Below are 18,183 nucleotides of genomic sequence, written 5' to 3'. Positions count from 1 at the left end.
GGCTGTGTGGGAATATAAAAAGCATTATTCAGATGACTTGTGACATCAATAAAGTGGGTTAATGGGGAGGCTGGACACGGTGAATTGCTGTAAAAGCAGCACTTTTTGTCCCTAACCACCCAATCGTTTAAAGTAGGCTGATGAACATTGGTGGGGGTTTGACCCAACAATTACCCCATTGGCCTTGCTATTGCTTTACAGAACAAATGAGGAAATCTAGGTCATTACTGCAGCCTGGGCGGTAAAATCTTTCTATTTATAACCAGTTGTTTTTGTATGACACAGACATTCCTGATGTAGTGCTGTCTATGCCCATGCTCAAATGTAATATAAGTACATATATTCAATTTCCATGTATGAATTATATTGTTATATGAACAAAAACATTTTAGAAATTGGAAGTATTTCATATATTAAAGGGGTTATATGACATTGCTAAAAATAACATTATGTTGTGTATTTGGTCTATTGAAATGTTCTTGTGGTTTTAAGGTTAAAAATCACATGTGTGAGGCGTACGCTGATTGGTCAGCTATCCAGTGCATAGTGACTGGTTGAATACCTCAAGTGTGTGACAGAAATGTTATTCCCCTTACCATACTGTGCATTATTTTTCACAAAACCGGCGTGCCGAGACAAAACCAACAGACACATTACAAACAAAGCATTTGTTGCATCCAGTGGGAACATAATTACTGAATATAATGACTTATGCTGTTTTTTTGTTTGTTTTTTTTTTGCTTGCGTAGACATAAAATCATGTCTGCATTTGTCATCAGAGACATACATACAGATACATTACACTACTCAAAACTCGCGTTTGAATCTTCAGTGGCAAATTCTTTAAATATAAAAAACATACTTACAGACTGTGAGTCAGAAGCACCAGACTGTCCTTGCAAGTTGGACCTGCCCCACTTTATGGAAACAACCTTTGAGCACAGACCCATCGATGGCCTCTTTTGGAAGGCCAAACTAAGTAGTTTCACTTTCACAATGAAACACACAGCATCTCCACAACATGGTGGTGGTGGCAACAACAATACTACAATGAGAATAAAAGTAACGCATTCTTTCCATGTGTGAACATTTGGGGGGTGTTATGCAAATCTTCCCACACAGTGATGTAGACACCCATGTGGGGGCGTGTTTAAACGAGGCGTTTTAGGAGGGGTGGACATCTTAACTTGTTAACTTTTAGAAAGAATGTCTCTTTGGATTTGAGAGTCTTTGCAACTTTACAGATTTTCTTTATGCACCAAGAGCTTGTAACACTCCAAAGAGAAAGGATCGCATCCTTCTTCAGCAGTGTGGAGTAGATGCAACAAATGCCTCGTTTGTAATGGGTTTTATTGGTTTTGTCTCATCATGCCAGTGTTCTGATCAGGACATTCCATCACAGTGCATTTCTGTCAAATCGCTTGAGGTATTCAGCCAATCACAATGCATTGGATTGTTGGCCAAATTAGCGTATACCTCACTTTTCAGAACGATGAGGTTTGGAAAAATCTACCATATTTTTCGGACTATAAGTCGCACCTGAGTATAAGTCGCATCAGTCCAAAAATACGTCATGACGAGGAAAAAACATATATAAGTCGCACTGGACTATAAGTCGCATTTATTTAGAACTAAAAACCAAGAGAAAACATTACCGTCTGCAGCCGCGAGAGGACGCTCTATACTGCTCAGTGTAGGCTACAGGAGCAATGAGCAGCATAAAGCGCCCTCTCGCGGCTGTAGACGGCAATGTTTTCTCTTGGTTCATTTCTCTTGGTTCATTTTCTTGGTTCATGTCAAATTAATTTTGATAAATTAGTCGCACCTGACTATAAGTCGCAGGACCAGCCAAACTATGAAAAAAGTGCCACTTATAGTCTGGAAAATACGGTAAGCGTTTCAGAATGGCGTGGAATTGAGGAGCAACAATAATGTACAGTATATGGAAAATAATATACACTTTATAAACACAATTCATTCCACCAAATACACAAAATAATATTATTTTTTAGTAACATCATAGGACCCATTTAAGTATAGGTATTGGGTTTAATAGTGAGAATTGGTCCCTATACTCAAGTGTTACCTGAAATATCCCTTTAAAAGCTTATTTGTATGTGTACAATATGTATTCTAAGTAAATACAAGAATTTGCAATCCATGCAAAAGCTGGATGGTCCTAAATATTACTTTACTGTAACACAACAAGATAAGCAAAGGTATTACATTACCAGCAAAGAAGCACCCCCCACAACAGGTCAGGAGTTTTGAACTGCTGTGTAATGGCGTGCATTTATTTATTTATTTTAAATCGCACACTGTGGTTTCTCTTTTTTTTTAGAGTTGTTCTCCAATGCTCCTACTTTTCTTTATTCAAACAAGGGTTTTATATCTAGAACATTCCATTCTGCAAGGGCACAAGAGACTGCCTTGAGACAAATTCAGATTTCCTTAAGACAAAACAAACTGCCACATGTCTCTCTTTCTCTGATTAGGCAAATACAAATCTCTCGTAAAAGACGAAGTGCCTCTCCCTAAATTACTGATGACAGTAGAACCAAAGGCAAGCAATAAACAGAATGTGAACTTGGCCGAGTACAGTGTGGTGAAATGTGACGGTTTGGTATACTCAGCCCCGGGCAGCCTCAAAGCTGTGTATCAGGTGTGCAGAAACAACACAATATAGCCACAGGCTCTGAATACACTCATGAGTATGAGTTACAAAATACAGGTATTAGTGTTCAAAACAATTGCCATAGACAGAAATCCCTATTGAAATGCTGAGACATACTTTATGCCAGACAGAGTCATAACTAGATGTCCGTTATCCATTTTCATTCATTCTCTATATTGATTTGTTTTAATTATTATCTGATTCATTTAAATATGATATTCCAAATTGCATGGCGGCTGTTTACTGCCTCAGGGTTAAAAATATATTTTTTAATAAGAAATAAGTCATGCTGTAAAATATGATAGTGACGTGTACAGAGATTTGTAATTGTGTGAAATAAAGTCGTAATCTTGAGAAATAAATTTTCAATTTCTAGATATATTTACATTATGAGAAATAAAGCCAATAATTGTTTAAAATAAAAAATAAATTTAAAGTTGCAACTGTGATATATATACAGTGGGTTTTAGTTGAATGAATTAGTCAAAATCATAAAAGATAAATTTGCAATTGTGAGATTTAGTTAAATTACAAAAATAAAGTTGTATAAAGCAAAATAAAGTAACACAAAAAATATAAAGTGGCAATAGACATATACAGTACAGTAGGTTGCAGTTATGTGTGAAATAAAAATCATAATCATGAGAAATAAATTCATAACCACAAGATTTAGTTGTACATTACAAGAAATAAAGTAGCAACTGTTTAAGATTAGAAAAAAAGTCATATTGTGAAATATAAAGTAGCAATTTTGTGTGATACACAGTAGGTTGTAGTTACTTGAAATAAAGCTCTAAACATGACAAATAAATGTGTAATTTTGATGTATGTTTACTGTGACGAGTGGGGCGGGGCCGAGAGATGTGGGAACGAGCGAGGCCGGTAGAGTGATTCGGAAATCCGCGACACCTGCGCCCCACCGCCGGTCTCGAGTCCCACAGAGGAGATGGAAGGATATAAAACTGGAGCGACGATAGTGAAGGACGAAAGAGGGCCAGGCCTGGGCCTTATTTTATGTTTTGGTTTTTATTTGCGCGCACCAGTCGTCCGTGAGGGGCTGGAGCACTGTTTTGTGTTTATTTTGAATCATTAAAATGTCAGTTGATTGTCCGCCGGTTCCCGCCTTCTTCTTCCCGATGAGTATGGAGTTTTTATTATTACAGTTACATTATGACAAATAAAGTCGTAACTGTTTAAAATAAGAAATAAAGTCACACTTTGCCATATAAAGTCATACTAAAATATAGATTTGCAACGAATGTGTGATATAAAGTCATAATTGTGAGAAATTATTTTGTGATTGCAACATATAGTAACATTACAAGAAATGAACTGACAACTGCAGAATAAGGTTGCAAGAAGTCACATTGTGAGGTAAAGTCACAATTGGCAGATTGCAAACTACAGTACGAGAAATAAAATTGCACTTTATGAAATATAAAGTTCCATCTCTTAATACTGTGCTTAATACCTGTATAGATTCACATGTTGCTCTTTTAACCCCACCATTTTTCTTTCCTGTAATAGAAGCCACTGAACTTCCTGCCGAGGTTTACTCTTGTATTTGAGGCTGCACTACCGATGTGTACACTTGATATAGTGTCTTTTCTATAAAGTGCCATCTGACACCTTCCTGTGTCTTTTTACCTGCTGGTTCAGTGTGTCACTGGCTGTCTCCAGGGCATGCAACGTTTATGCGCGAACCCTGCAGCATAGTCATATCAAAAAGGCTTTTCATTTTTATGGGCGCAACTCAAGACCCAACAAAGCCCAACAGAGCTTGTGTTTGTTTCCCACGTCTGATGCCACAGTGTTGACCACTTTGAAAGATTTATCAAGCATACTAAACATATGGTCGGCCTGTGCGAGTGTAGCAAGTAAAATACACATATAACGTATTCTTGCTCCTTGCGTCTCCCTTTTAACTGAGCTTGACCCACATTGTCAGGAGCTCAGGCTTAAAAATTATCATTCAAATTCAAAGTGCCGTTTGATTAACGGCTTCTGAATTTGTCAATCAGTCCAAACCACATGTCTGATTCACCTGGTTTCATCCACAAACTTAAGCCGCTTTTGAAAGTGCTTAAGCTTATTTTCAAAAAATTAAGCAACCTACAATTTGACAAGAATAATCAAGTTACTCTTTTGTTTGTGCAGTCATGCACAGCTAACAGCAGAAAACAGCAGCGCTGTGACTCTCCGTGAGAAGTAGCAGTGGTCACATGACCTGCCTATGCAGCGCTTTTGATTCAAATGAATCAAAGAATGCATTCAAATAACACTCTGGATTGTTTGTGAAGTCTCAGTCTGCTTGCAACTCACTGCTTCAAAGAATTTGTTTGTATTCTCTACTGAATCCTTATGAGGAAAAATCACGCTTAAGAATTTGTATCTCAGATCATCATATTCTTACATTTTTGGAATTCATGCACACATTAAAGAACTTAAATTGACAACATTAAAGGACTTAAATTGTCATTTTCAATACAATGTTTCATCTGCCTAAATGTCCTTATAAAGTGTTTACACAATAAATTATGGTCACTTATATATAGACACTTACTGTCTTACATCTTACTGTCATGATTTTTTTCAAGGGTTTGTTGTATTATTTATTGTGTGGCTTGGCCACATGCTAGTAAATAATAGAGATCTTAATCTGTATGAAGGATTGGTACTGGTGTAATGTGGGTAGATATGCCAGGACTACCTTGAAAGAATCTGGCCCAGCACTAACAAATACTGTTTGAGGAAGAAGTTCAAATGAGGACAGCCATTTCAAACTCAGAATCCCAAACATACAGTAATTGCACTTTTGTGCAAAGCATACTTGTGTGAGCTTGTGTGTGTGTTGGATTCAAGATAATTTAACACCCTTCGAAATATCCCAAATATTACTTTGCTATTGGCAATCAATTGAAGTGATTAGGCAACAAACTCATCATTTTCTACATGTGATCACACATCGTGATACACTATCATGATGTAAAAAAAACAGAAGCAACTAGCCAAAAGCATTCAATATTTACAATCTGTTTGTATTAAATATTTTAAAGTACAGTACATCAGACTTTGTAATTAATAATTCATTTGAAATGTTGTTGATGTATATCATAAAATAAAAACTGCCTGCAAACTTACTACTCTAAATACGAACATTTTCTGCTTCATATTAATGCATCTGTGAACTGGAATTTTTTTTATTTATATATATATATATATTTTTTTTTGTGCCGCTGCACTTCTTAGTGCACTAGGTTGACCCTGTACTGTATAATGCTTAAAGAGATAAAATAAAATTGTATTATTACTCAAGTCAATCCAAACGAGTATGAATTTATTTATTCTGTGGAACACAGAACCACTGAATCCAGTAAGCACTGAATTCCACTGTATAGACTTTTCTCGAAATATCATCTATTGTGTTCTTTAGAAGAAATGAAGTCATGCCGGTTTGGAACTACATGAGGGTGACCAATTACTAACACAATTTTCATTTTTGGGTGAACTGACTCTTAACAAAAAAAAAAAATCACTTTAAAACTTTTTTAAAAGTTAGGGAAGCGTTTAATAAGTGATGAACAGGTGGCTGAAGTGATTTCCTGTAAGTCATAGGAACACATAATGACTTCCTGCACAATAACATTTTATAAGGTTTGGGATTAAATTGACAGGTAGAATTGCAAAGCAATATTGATCTACACAGACATTTGTTACTCCCAAAAAAGCAATTAAATAGTTTCCATCACTTGGTGCAGAACCCAGAGGAAAGTCTCTCCATACTCCCCACACTTCTCACTTCCATTTCCCACTTCTTCCCATTTCTGCTTCCCGTCACAAATGAACAGAGGTGTTGCCCCTGTCTGCAGCCCATCATGGAGAGGGACAGATTTTGTGAGGTTGGGATATAATTGGTATATTAGTATCCAGCCACGTCCAAATTTATCAAATTTACGCTGGCCATTAATTTTGTAGAAGAACATACAATTAAGAGCTCATTAGTGCTCTCACAGGGATATGCCCTTTCATCTGCTGGAGGAACATTGAGAGTTGGCCAAAGTCCAGAGCAAAGACCTCTCTTCATCCTGAACTGCTGCTTCCTTATCATGCCTGCTCTGGCAGACTCAGTCCAGTCATAAGGAATTCTGCTTGATAAAGAATATTTATTCCACATATTATTAAGACGTACTTTCAAATGTATTCTACTGGTTACCATGCATAACTAAATTGTAACACTTTGCACTTTTCACTAATTCTGTCATTTGATTTGACGGCATGTCAGTTTCAACTATATTCTTTATCAATAATTACATTCAGAGTGGTTCAAAAAGTTGTAACGGAAGTATCACTGCAGGTTGCATTTTGGCAGCACTTTTTCATCAGTGTAGGAAAGAGAAAAACAAAGGCAAGAAGAGATTTCCCTTACGCTACCATGCACAGCTTGAAGGCACCAAACAGTTTTTCTCTCCCCACCCCCACTTTACTGCCTGTGTCATTTTCTTGCTTGCTTTTCTCTCTTACTTTTTTTCTGAGTTATAACATGTGATTGATTCAATAATGGCTTATAGTTAATGCTGATATCAAAGAAAGGACTCCTATGACGAACCTAATGGATTATGAAGGAGGCAACATTAAAAAGAAACATTAGAGAAAGACAGAGTAAACGAAAGAAAAGAGTGGAAACATACAGAGATATTGACTGACCAGGAGTAATGTGTGATGTTGAGGGCCAGCTGAGGCCGACGTGGCAGTGAGCCATCCCACCTCTGACTGTCATCTACTCTGACATTCTGGCTAAGCTTGATCTCATTAGGCTGAGGGTGACTTTGATCCTGTCAGCAGCGATGTGACTGCCACTATATAGGCTGCCTTTAAAGGAAACTGCTGTATCATTGTAACTTTCATACTGTAGCTTGTTATCTATATTTGTAGTCCTTTTTACTCTTACCTAGCTGACATCCCTATAGAACCTGAATATTAACCTTTCAGTTACAAATGGAAAAAGAAGGTTTTAGATCAGTGCCTTCCGCTTCTGTCACTCAGTCATGGCTATTGATTTAAACTCAGTGACAGCATAGAACCATTGAGAGAGAGAGAGAGAGAGAGAGAGGAAGATAGGGAGAACATCAGAACTTTGCAGGGCCCAAAGGCAAATTATTATGAGTGTCAAGGTCCTGGGTAAAACTAAAAATGAATTTTTCTTGATCGTAGATAACCCTTGTTAACTTGTTTACATGATTGTGTGTGTGTGTGTGAGTGTGTGTGTGTGTGTGTGTATATATAGTTTGGGATCAATAATGATTTTTTTTCATTGATACGCTATTTAGCGTGGATGCATTCAATTGATCAAAAGTGACAGTAAAGACAATTATACAAAAAGTTACAAAAAGATTCTGATTTCAAATAAATGTTGTTTTTGATCTTATCAATGTATTTTGGTTTCTACAAAAAAATTGATAGTGAAATGTTTCTGAACAATTCAAAATTAACAATAATATACTACGTGAAAATATCTTATGTATAACTTCTCAATTTTTTAATTAACGTTAAACTAGATTTAAAAAAGATTGCCTAGATTGAATAGCAAGCCTGCTTGACCACATTCCCTGTAACCTCTTATCCAAAAAGAACTGTACACATACATTAACAATTAAATAAGAGTGCTATGTAATGCTACACAAATCATAAACTTAAATAATTCACTGTAGCCTAGTAGCCAGTCAGAAGGGACTGCTTCATAATAGATGATGCTACAGTGGTGGGCTCAGCTTAAATCCACACTCTTAAGTAAACAGACTTTTTTTTCAAAGGTCTGCTTAAATAACATTCAAGGTAGACTCACTATAACTATTTTGCCCAAAAATACATGACAAAGCTACAAACCTAGAGACAACTTACACATTTACGCTCTCTCGTTAGCCAACTTAGCGTTTCACATTTCCTGATATCATTAGAGTGGTAAAAAAGACACTCTATTTTGAATGAGTGCTTGGCTGACTGTTTCAGAGGACATCTGGGATGGGGTGAAAATCATTAGCTATACTGCTAGAGCTCGGCTAGCTGTAATTGCCTCGTCTCAGAATAGCATCAAATGAACACATTCTGAAAAGGGGGTTCAATGTATCACTCAGTTAACTCTACAAACATCTGACTCTTAGAAAAGTTTTGACTGTCAGATGGGATATGCTTTATAGAACAGTTTAGGGCTTCCTGCACTTTGCAAGCTTGTTAAAGAAATTATGCAACCGTATAATTTAAAGTCTGGTAAGCAAACATTGATGACTTCAGTATCTGCCGAGGATTTCCTAAGGCCCACTGCAGTTGATTCAGTGTTCACATGGCAGTGGCTAAAGTGGACAAGGTCGCAAAAAAAGTTGCATCCTCATGTTAATTCTACACTGAAGCACTGGGTGAGAAATTATCAGTTTCTTGTCTCAAATGATTAATTAAGCAACTTCTTCGATCTCTCCCATTGTTTGTTTAAAAGCCTTTCATAAAAACTGCTTGTTTATCATTGTTTCTGAGAGAAAGGTACTTGACCTACCATTAATTATTAATGTATGACACTGGTCTATAATGACTGGACTCAATAACAAGACGCACTTCTTTGCACAAGATCTTCCAAGGCCTTCTGATAACAACACAATACGTTATGCTTATGTTCACAGACCCAGACAAAGTCCTGATAAGAAGGAAACTTTGCTTCCCTCCTATAAGGGAGCTTAGTAGAGCGAATGTCCTCCAGTGTTGGGTCGAGAACATGTGCTGGTTTTAAGTGTAGATTTAATGTACCACAAAAGCAGTAAGTCCTACCCATTAAAGTGGAGAGGATGTTTTGAAAGCAAGCCATTTGTCTGTCAGTTAATCATATTGACTGGGAGCTTCCAGACAAATGAAATTGATTTAGCCTAATTTTAGCAAATTGTCTCCACAGCATTTGTAACATTTGTTTAATTCTCACATGGTTTCATGTTTTTTTTTTTTTTTTTTCTTCTCTTTTGGGCATAGAATTATTCTAATGTTTGAGCATAAAACAACACTACAACACATTAAAAACTCCCTGTGTGTGTCTTACCTTTCCAAGTTTTCTGTAAGGCAGACAGAGCCTGGATAGCCATCCCCTCTGGCAGAGAGAGGGCCCTGTGACAGGCCTGGGCGAGTTTTCCACGTCTCCATTAATCCAGTAACTGGAGAAATTAGATTCAACAAGGGGTTCGTCTGGTCCCGCAGATTGTGGCGTGAAAACGACATTGTTCCTTGCGCTCCGATCTGGTAATGAAATGAATGTCCACCTGAATTAACGCCAACAATAGCCGACGTGGGCACATTATTATTCTCTTGGTAATAGCTGCCATCACTGGTTTCCTGTTTAATCCCCTTAGTCAGGCCATTGTTAGGAAACACACCAGGTTCATAGTTGCCATTCAGAGACGAAACCGGAGGTCCCAAGATCCCAGAAAGACTATATTCGTCAATATTATTCCTCAAAGACAAGTATGTGGTCTCTGTAGATGGAAAGCAGCCTAGAGAGTGCTGCGGCTCTACAAACTGGAGGTTCGAACAAGTCACCTCTCTGTTCGGCTCTGTTTTAATGTGAGTTATGAAAGGAGAATGTGGCATGGCGCTTTTGCTGCTGCCTAGGCACATACTCCTGTAATCAGTGCCAGGTTCGTTTTTGATATATTTGGCCACTCCCATAGCATCCAAGCCGATGTTAAATATTTCCCCATCCACATTTTCTACCTTCGGGAACTCGAATGCCTTGAAGTCGTGCTCTTGGCTCTCAGGGCTGTTGACATCATTCTGAACTAGGCCCAATCCACTGGGAGGGCTAGAGACCGAGAAGCCCCTGGATGAGTTCCTGGGACTGGACATGGTCATGCTGCCAACAGTGGGTGGACTGGAGATGGATGGTCTAACGTTACAGGTATTGCCTCCATATGTTGTTGGACTTGAGACGGATGATCTCATGTTAGTGTTACAGGAAAGCGGTGAGCTCACGCTACCTATGCTATGAGGGCTGGAAACTGGAGACTTCATAACGCTGAGCGGACTGGCCAGTGGTGGTGACCCCACCATTCTGGACTTTACAGGGCTACAGATGTTGGGACTGGTGTGTTGACCTTGGGTTAAGTTTTTGCGGGCAGAAGCTAGAGATGGACAATCAGAGTCAAAGAAGGTGGGGCTGGTAGTGGATGACACCATGTTGTGTCCGGTAGGACTAGACATGGGTCCAGATCCATCAGTGCTGCACGAAAGAGCAGTGGACAGTGCAAAGGGCACTGAGGCAGAGACCACATTGCACTCCTGAGGGCCACCATTGGGTAGCTGGGCCCCAGGTGGGAATGAAGCTGGGGGAGCTTTCATCTTTGGACTCCCAGTCTTTTTGGACTGGCTGTCTTCAGTTGCTCTCCCACAAAGAGGATACAGTTTCTCCGGGCTACCCTGCCCTCCTGCAGTACCTTGTTGGGCAAAGCTAAAGTCTGCCTCCCTGGCAGCATTCATGTACAAGCCCATAGACTCAGCAACTGTTTTGGAGAGCTCCTTTGAGTCTGTTTCCGACTTGCGGTTGTGGAAGGAGTTTTTGAAGGAGGGAAAAGGTAATGGTTGATTCTGATTAACTCTAAGCATGGTTGTCTCTGTAGTTTTAAAGTTGTTGTCCTTGCAGGCAGAGTTAGGGGCATTGCTTGAGTTAACAATATCCATAAGCACGTCGCTGTTTGTCAGATTCTCTTCAGCAGAACAGCAATACTCCATGGTGTTCGGCATTTGTGCCCATTTGTTTTCTGCATTTGCCCCTTCGCAGTAACTTTGGTATCTTTTAGTCTCCATACCTGGATCATTTGATAAACCTAATGGACCAATAAATTAAAAACATTTAGACTTTACATTCTAAATAGCAATATTTATATAGCAATAAACAAAGAAATTTCATTACTCTGACTGTCAAACCAAAGTGCACACATAATTGTTATTCATTTCTGGTTTAATTTGTCTGTTTTTGTAAAATTCATTACAGAATTACTGTTTTCAGTTTTGTTATTACAAAGAAATGTATAATTTATGTATAAGTTTCGTTGGGCTTTAAGACATCTTGCAAAAAAAAATTGCATATAATTTTCTTCTGCACTTAATAAAGATATATATATTTATTTTTATAACCGATTTCTATCCTTAGAATTAAATGGAATGCTAATTAAATGGTATTGCAAATGCCCTCGTCTTTAAGAATGTGAGGGCCACCCCTCTCTGTGCATCCCCATCTTCTCTTGCTGAGATGTTATATTTTAAACCAGCCTTTCCCAGGTTTTAATATTTTACATTAATTTTTTTACATATTTTTTTTTTACCACCATGATATGTGAATCCATTATAAAGTAGCAAATTTGTAAATTAACTGTGAAAGTCTTTGCTTTGAGAAGTGCACTATGGAAGCAAATTAGACTCAATAACAGTGTTTGGTTTAACGCCGTTTAAAAGAACGCCGTTAGGTAAGATGTTATTTTTTCAGTAACGGGGTAATCTAACTAATTACTTTTCCCGTCGTTACAATGCCGTTAACATTACTGGACGTAAAATGCGGTGCGTTACTGTGCATTGATTTATCCGAACGCAGCCCTGGCTCACACAGCGAGTAAGGAGGTGGGTTAATAACAAGATAAGCTATTATGATTGGCTAAGGCAGAGTCATTTGTTTCATGGTAGCCAATCAGAGCCAGTGTTTTTACGCCAGCGGCGCCAAACACACGCACGAACGCAACAGCTAAAGAGAGATTCACAGCAGAGATGGCGAGTCAGGAGCAATCCAATGAAAAGTTGGCATTTTCAAGCTGGAGATATGCACTACTTCAAATTCAAAGGCAAGAACATGCATATAATGTGTGACACACACATCTACAAAGCTAGTGGCCAAGAACACTTTTCTAACAAAGATAATACTTGAAGTGCAGAATAAAACTGCTGTCTTTTGACGTGCAATAAATATCGAAAGTTATGAACGAACACCTGTCTGTTCTACTCATTTCAACTGACTTCAAAAAAAATTCTTTGACATATAACAACTTTATTTTTTTACAGTAACGCAAATAGTTACTTTCCCTGGTAACGAGTTACTTTTATTATAGAGTAATTCAGTTACTAACAAGTAGTGAGTAACTATAACTAATTACTTTTTTAAAGTAACGTTCCCAACAGTGCTCAATAATAATTCATGCAAAAGACACAGTGCACACATGCGGATCCTAATTCATGAAAAAAAAAAGAAAATCTAATTCACATGCACAAAATAAGAATAAATATTCATAAAATATATTTCACAAAAACAAAACCCAATTCACAGATGTACAACTGTGTGCAAAAAAAAAAAAAAAAACATTAAATCATGGACTGTGAATGTGTGAATCGCCTTGGATTTATGTGTGTATTTTTGAGACTTTCCTGGTAGCAAACTCCTCCCACACACATCTTACTCTTTAGCCAATCAGATTTAAGCCTGTTGATTGACCAATCATAATCCGCTGTGGGCATGCCTACCTGGATGGTACATCATTAGCGTGAGACCATGGTTCAAGTCACAGTTCAGCAGAGCAGAGGTTTGTGTATTTGATTGTTTAATTTCAGGTAACTACCCTTTTAAAGTTGTATTGTTTTATCTTTGCATGCTTACTTAAAACTTGGAAGTAAAATCAGTCATTTAGACACACTCATTAACTTGACCAGTGTAACCCAGAGGCTGCTGTTTATTCCAGAGTGTGTTATGATTTAATATTAATCGATTCTTCTGGTTATTTAATATATAATCAATATTCATGTGGATACCACATAAAGATATTAGATTCATAAAATAAGGTTTTGCTGATAGGAATCGGACATGTCATAAATAAATAGAAGATTATGAAAATATAGTTTTTGGATATTTTTCAAGCAGTCTCTTCTGTTTTTGTTTACTGAGGACATGAAAAAGCTGTCACAGCAGAGCTTGTCTTGTGTATAAAATCTTGGGATGACATGCATTCAGCTGGTGATGTGTGTAATAACATTCACACATTGGAAACCATGTACATTTTATTTTAATTTGTTTATGCTGCAAATACTATTTATTCCAGAATTGTGGGGCTGATGATATACAAATTACAGAGACAACACCTTACAACAAGTTATGAGGTGATATGAATCTAGAAGTTTTATCTGGAACTGGAACTCTTTCAAAACAGACATGTTGCACCCCCATCCATTTTGAGAGTTTCGCCAGATTTTTTTAGTTGTGCATTATTACTAAATTTATTTTAGAATGGTACCCTATGACTTTGCTCATGTTAAGGCATAAAGCTTTGTTATGCATTGTTAAATGTTCTTGTTATTGTTTTATGTCAGAAATAAAACATTAAAAACAAGTCAGTTTTTACAGTGGCTGTATAAGATTTATTAATTTATTAAAGTTGAAGTTTATTAAAGTTTCTGATTATTTGGGGAATGAAATGGCCATGATTAATTATACTGTGCCTGTAATATGAAATATGATTTGAAGATTATGACGGAGTACAAACGCAGCACAACTACAGCTGAGATTGGCTCGATACCAGTTTGACACTGTGCTAGAAGTTCTTCAGTCAAAAAGAATTCAAACCTCTTTTACACTGAATTTACAGAATAAGCTAGTATAGTGTCCCATTTAGAGTATTTAGCATTGTAATTTCATGGCCGAATAATAAATACATGTAATACATTATGTGAAAAGTTAATTAATCAAATATTTTAGATTCAGTCTTCACTATGTCTCTCTCTGTCAGGACGTGCCAGATTTTGGTGTTTAAATCCTGAAGAATGCATGGAAACCAATTATTGTGTAATAATAAACACTGCATCCTCTTGTACAAGTGGTAATTACAAACATATCGTTAATCATACACTGAGTTCTCCTGAGGTCTATTCATCTTTATTTAAGTTATGATGATTAGGGCAGGCTCAGCGCTAAGTGGGCGTTGCTGAACAAAAACAGAATTATTTCTTCATTTTGGCCAATATACGAAACACTGTGGCTGACACAAGACAGCTGCATTTTTTGCAACACTATCTGTATTCATAGCAGCTGCTGGCTTACACTGGTCTTGTTAATGATTGTCTAAATGACCGATTTTACTTGCAAGTTTTAAGCATGTAAAGATACAACAATACATCTTTACAAGGTTAGTTGCCTAAAATGAAACACTCAACTGCACGAACCCCTGCCGTGACTTGAACCGTGGTCTCGCGCTGATGACGTAACATCCAGGTAGGCACGCCCACAGTGGGTTATGATCGGTCGATCAACAGGCTCAAATCTGATTGGCTATAGAGTATGAGTGTCCCGTGTGGGAGGAGTTTGCTTCCAGAAAAGTCTAAAAAAATACACACAAAACCAAAGCAATTCACACATTCACAGTCCGTGATGAACTCGTGAATTTTAAATATTCCACATATTTGTATACAGTTGTACATCTGTGAATTGTGTTTTGAATTTGTGAAAAGTATTTTATTTATATATAAGGTTTTTGTTGAAATAAAAATTTCGTACACGTGAATTGGGTTTCATGAATGTGGAATGGGATACGCATGAGTGCATCGTGTCTTTTGCGTGAATTATTATTGAGTCTAATCTGCTTCCATATGGCACTGCCTCTGCAGACATCAGGAGTAGTGATCCACATTCAAGGTAGTTTTCATGGAATTCACTCGCCCTCTCATTGAATATAAATTGTGACCTAGCAGGTAACCTTTTTTCCAAGCAAATCCCCGTGCTTTACTTTGCCGCACTCTCTAACATCAGCTGCTATCTTTCTGCACCATAAAAAGTCCTTTACCTGCTAAAACACAAAAGTGTAGGAGGGATGATAATAGGTCAAGTTCATAAAAATGTGCCTCTGCCCTTCATATACTGTACATCCACGCACATACAGTTATATTATGTTCAAAGTGTTAATGGCACTTTAGCCTACTGTCAGGCAGTCTCATTACTGGTGATAATATTTTGTATTTATTATAGTTTATTATAGAATGTGTAATTCCTTTGTTCTATAATCCTTTATGGATTATTATTATTAGCAGTAGTAATATGTATATATCTACTGTATATATAGTAATATTATTTTATATTTCTAGAAAAACAGAAAGGATATAAAATTATTTTTCTATGGTACATTATCTTTGAACATATGTTTAACTAACAAAAGTGAATCCTTCTGTCCCTCAGATGGCAACGATATTATTTAAGGACTCATTTTAGCAGTGTTACATTTAGTTATGTTAAAATGACAAATGTGTGCACCTTCTAAAATTCCAAATAGCCTGTAAGTAATTCATCTTGGTGCTGGCAGCCTGAACAAGCTTCCAAAAAAAAAAAATAAAAAAATAAAAATTGGACTGAGACTTACAAAGCAGAGACTGCATCAGTGCATAAACAACTGGTTTAAATCTGAAAACAGAGTGCAGGATTTAATGCATTGCACATTTGTTCAATTTCACGTATGTAATATTTTATTTATTTATTTATGGCTTGGGGCAAAAGAAAAAAAAAGTGAATTTCTCACATTGTTGACAGCACCAAGAGGAGAAAGCAAACCGACCACACACACGAGCATTAGGGGAGGAACTAAAGATGGGGCAGAACCGCGTTCTTTAAGAGTTTAAACTGTCAGTCATGTACAGTACATACAGACTTCTTTCACAATCTGTCCTAAGACTGGAACTGATAGTTCTTCTGTAGCTACATGTAGCTCATTAAGCATCGCACTTTTAAAAGCAAAGTCATATGGTGATGACAGTGCTGCTTTAAACTTTGACGTAGTTCGATGTTTTTGTTTTGTTTTGTGTTTTTCCCCCTCCCTATCGTCTTCTTCCCACGATACCGTAGTTTAGCGTCAAGCCACTGGACAGAACTAGACACACAGTCGCCAAGAGTTTATCACGCCACTCACAGAATGGTCCCGTCGCTGTCAGACATTTATTAATAAGCTTTGTAGCCACAATATCTCTGCTACGATCTTTAAAATCTCTGAATTACGACCTTGCTCTTTGCGTAGTCTGTAAAAACTTAGTCAACTTTACGAGTAGGTTCGAATGCGTGAAACTTCATGCTGCATTGCACAGCGACCTCCAGAATGATGAATGTGACGCAGTTGTTTCTTCTGCAAAAGAGCCCCTGTTTAAATATCGTCGCGGTGCACTTTATTCATCGCATGACGTCACGTGAATCAAGTAGGCTATGCTTAAATATGCGGGATAAATATGCAGGAGGTGCGCGTGCATTTACACAATAATAAATCGTATTCGCCTGTGTTCGTACTGTATGTGAACATCACTCATAATTTTGAGTCCCATCTGGCTGAATAAACTTTCAGTTGCACTCAACTCTAGATGCTCTGACTTCTAGCAGACGTAGCTACAGTAAATAAGAAAGGATGATATTAACGTTACATATACATAATATATCCCGTGAAGAACTTCTCACGAGATCGCGCTAAGCTTTGATGTAACTATTTAAAACATGTTGTAGGCAAGATTTGATGGAAAGCGTTAGCAATGGCGATGCGTTAAACAGTATTCACTCATATAAATCCTGACTGCTGCGAGGATTTAGTTAGTTTAACCGAAAACAATGTTACAATGTTATGCAAAGATGTTACTAATTGATTGATTTAATTCTTGTGTTGTTGTTTTCTTTTTTCTTTCTTTTTCTTTTCATTGCTTTAAAGTGCCTGCTCTTCATGCACAGCACAGGGGTCCTGTCATGTGAAACATCGTTTGTCACAAATTTGCAAGTTTTAGACAAGTTTGAAACGCTCTGCATTTGCAATACCTTCAGATATGACTTATCTGTTCTCCAGCGATATAATGCTAATATTAATAATATTAAGACATCTTACCGTAATTACGACATCCAATGGTGACAGTTATCTCTGCTTCTGCTCACTAGTAATCCAATGCAAAAAAACGGAGAGAATGACATCAAACAGTGGCGTTAAGTTGTGTTTAGAAGTATTCCCAGTGTTGCGACTGCTTGCATATACTAGTTTCAGTTGTGACAGCTGAACGCACCGCACACTGCCGCGCGCATGACGCGAGACCCTTAACGACAGCGCATTAGCAGTACAGTCATCAGAGACTTCACCGAGACGTCCTGTCGTTTGTTTTCTGTTTACGTGCACATTGCTTCTAGATTGTTGAAGGCGCCCAACTGAAGACTAATACAAACAGCGGAGGACTCAGACAGACTTGCGTAGCGACGTCACTGTGTGCACATGGACCCTCCTACTGCAATGAGAGCTCGAGCGAGAGGAGGGAGGGAGGGAGGGAGGGATGGGATGGGGCGATGGGTGCGCTCAGGTATATACAGCTCTACATCCAGAAGTAGGGCAAGGTAGTTTGATTACGCAGCCGCTAACCTGTGCATCTAGGACAAATGGATGTTCAAACATTTAAGTGCGTGGAACTTACTAAATGTTACTCGATAAAACTAGATCGTTTAATCATGA

General features: G+C 37.7%; 1 protein-coding gene across 1 annotated transcript in view; it reads right to left on the bottom strand.

The window, feature by feature from the left end:
* nr3c2 (nuclear receptor subfamily 3, group C, member 2) overlaps positions 1-17,954 on the bottom strand; it is a 75,172-nt gene extending 57,218 nt beyond the window's left edge. The window contains exons 1-2 of the mRNA XM_026260618.1: positions 17,575-17,954; positions 9,750-11,526 (exon numbers count right to left, since the gene is read on the bottom strand). Of these exons, the coding sequence (XP_026116403.1) occupies positions 9,750-11,506 (1,757 nt within the window). The 5' untranslated portion in view covers positions 11,507-11,526; positions 17,575-17,954. The remainder of the gene's footprint in view (positions 1-9,749; positions 11,527-17,574) is intronic.
* Between the last annotated feature and the right edge of the window lie 229 nt (positions 17,955-18,183).

This window comes from Carassius auratus, unplaced genomic scaffold (assembly GCF_003368295.1).
Source record: "Carassius auratus strain Wakin unplaced genomic scaffold, ASM336829v1 scaf_tig00215565, whole genome shotgun sequence".
NCBI lineage: Eukaryota > Metazoa > Chordata > Actinopteri > Cypriniformes > Cyprinidae > Carassius > Carassius auratus.
Note: the sequence above shows the minus strand (reverse complement) of the source record. Positions and strands in the feature narration are given on the sequence as shown.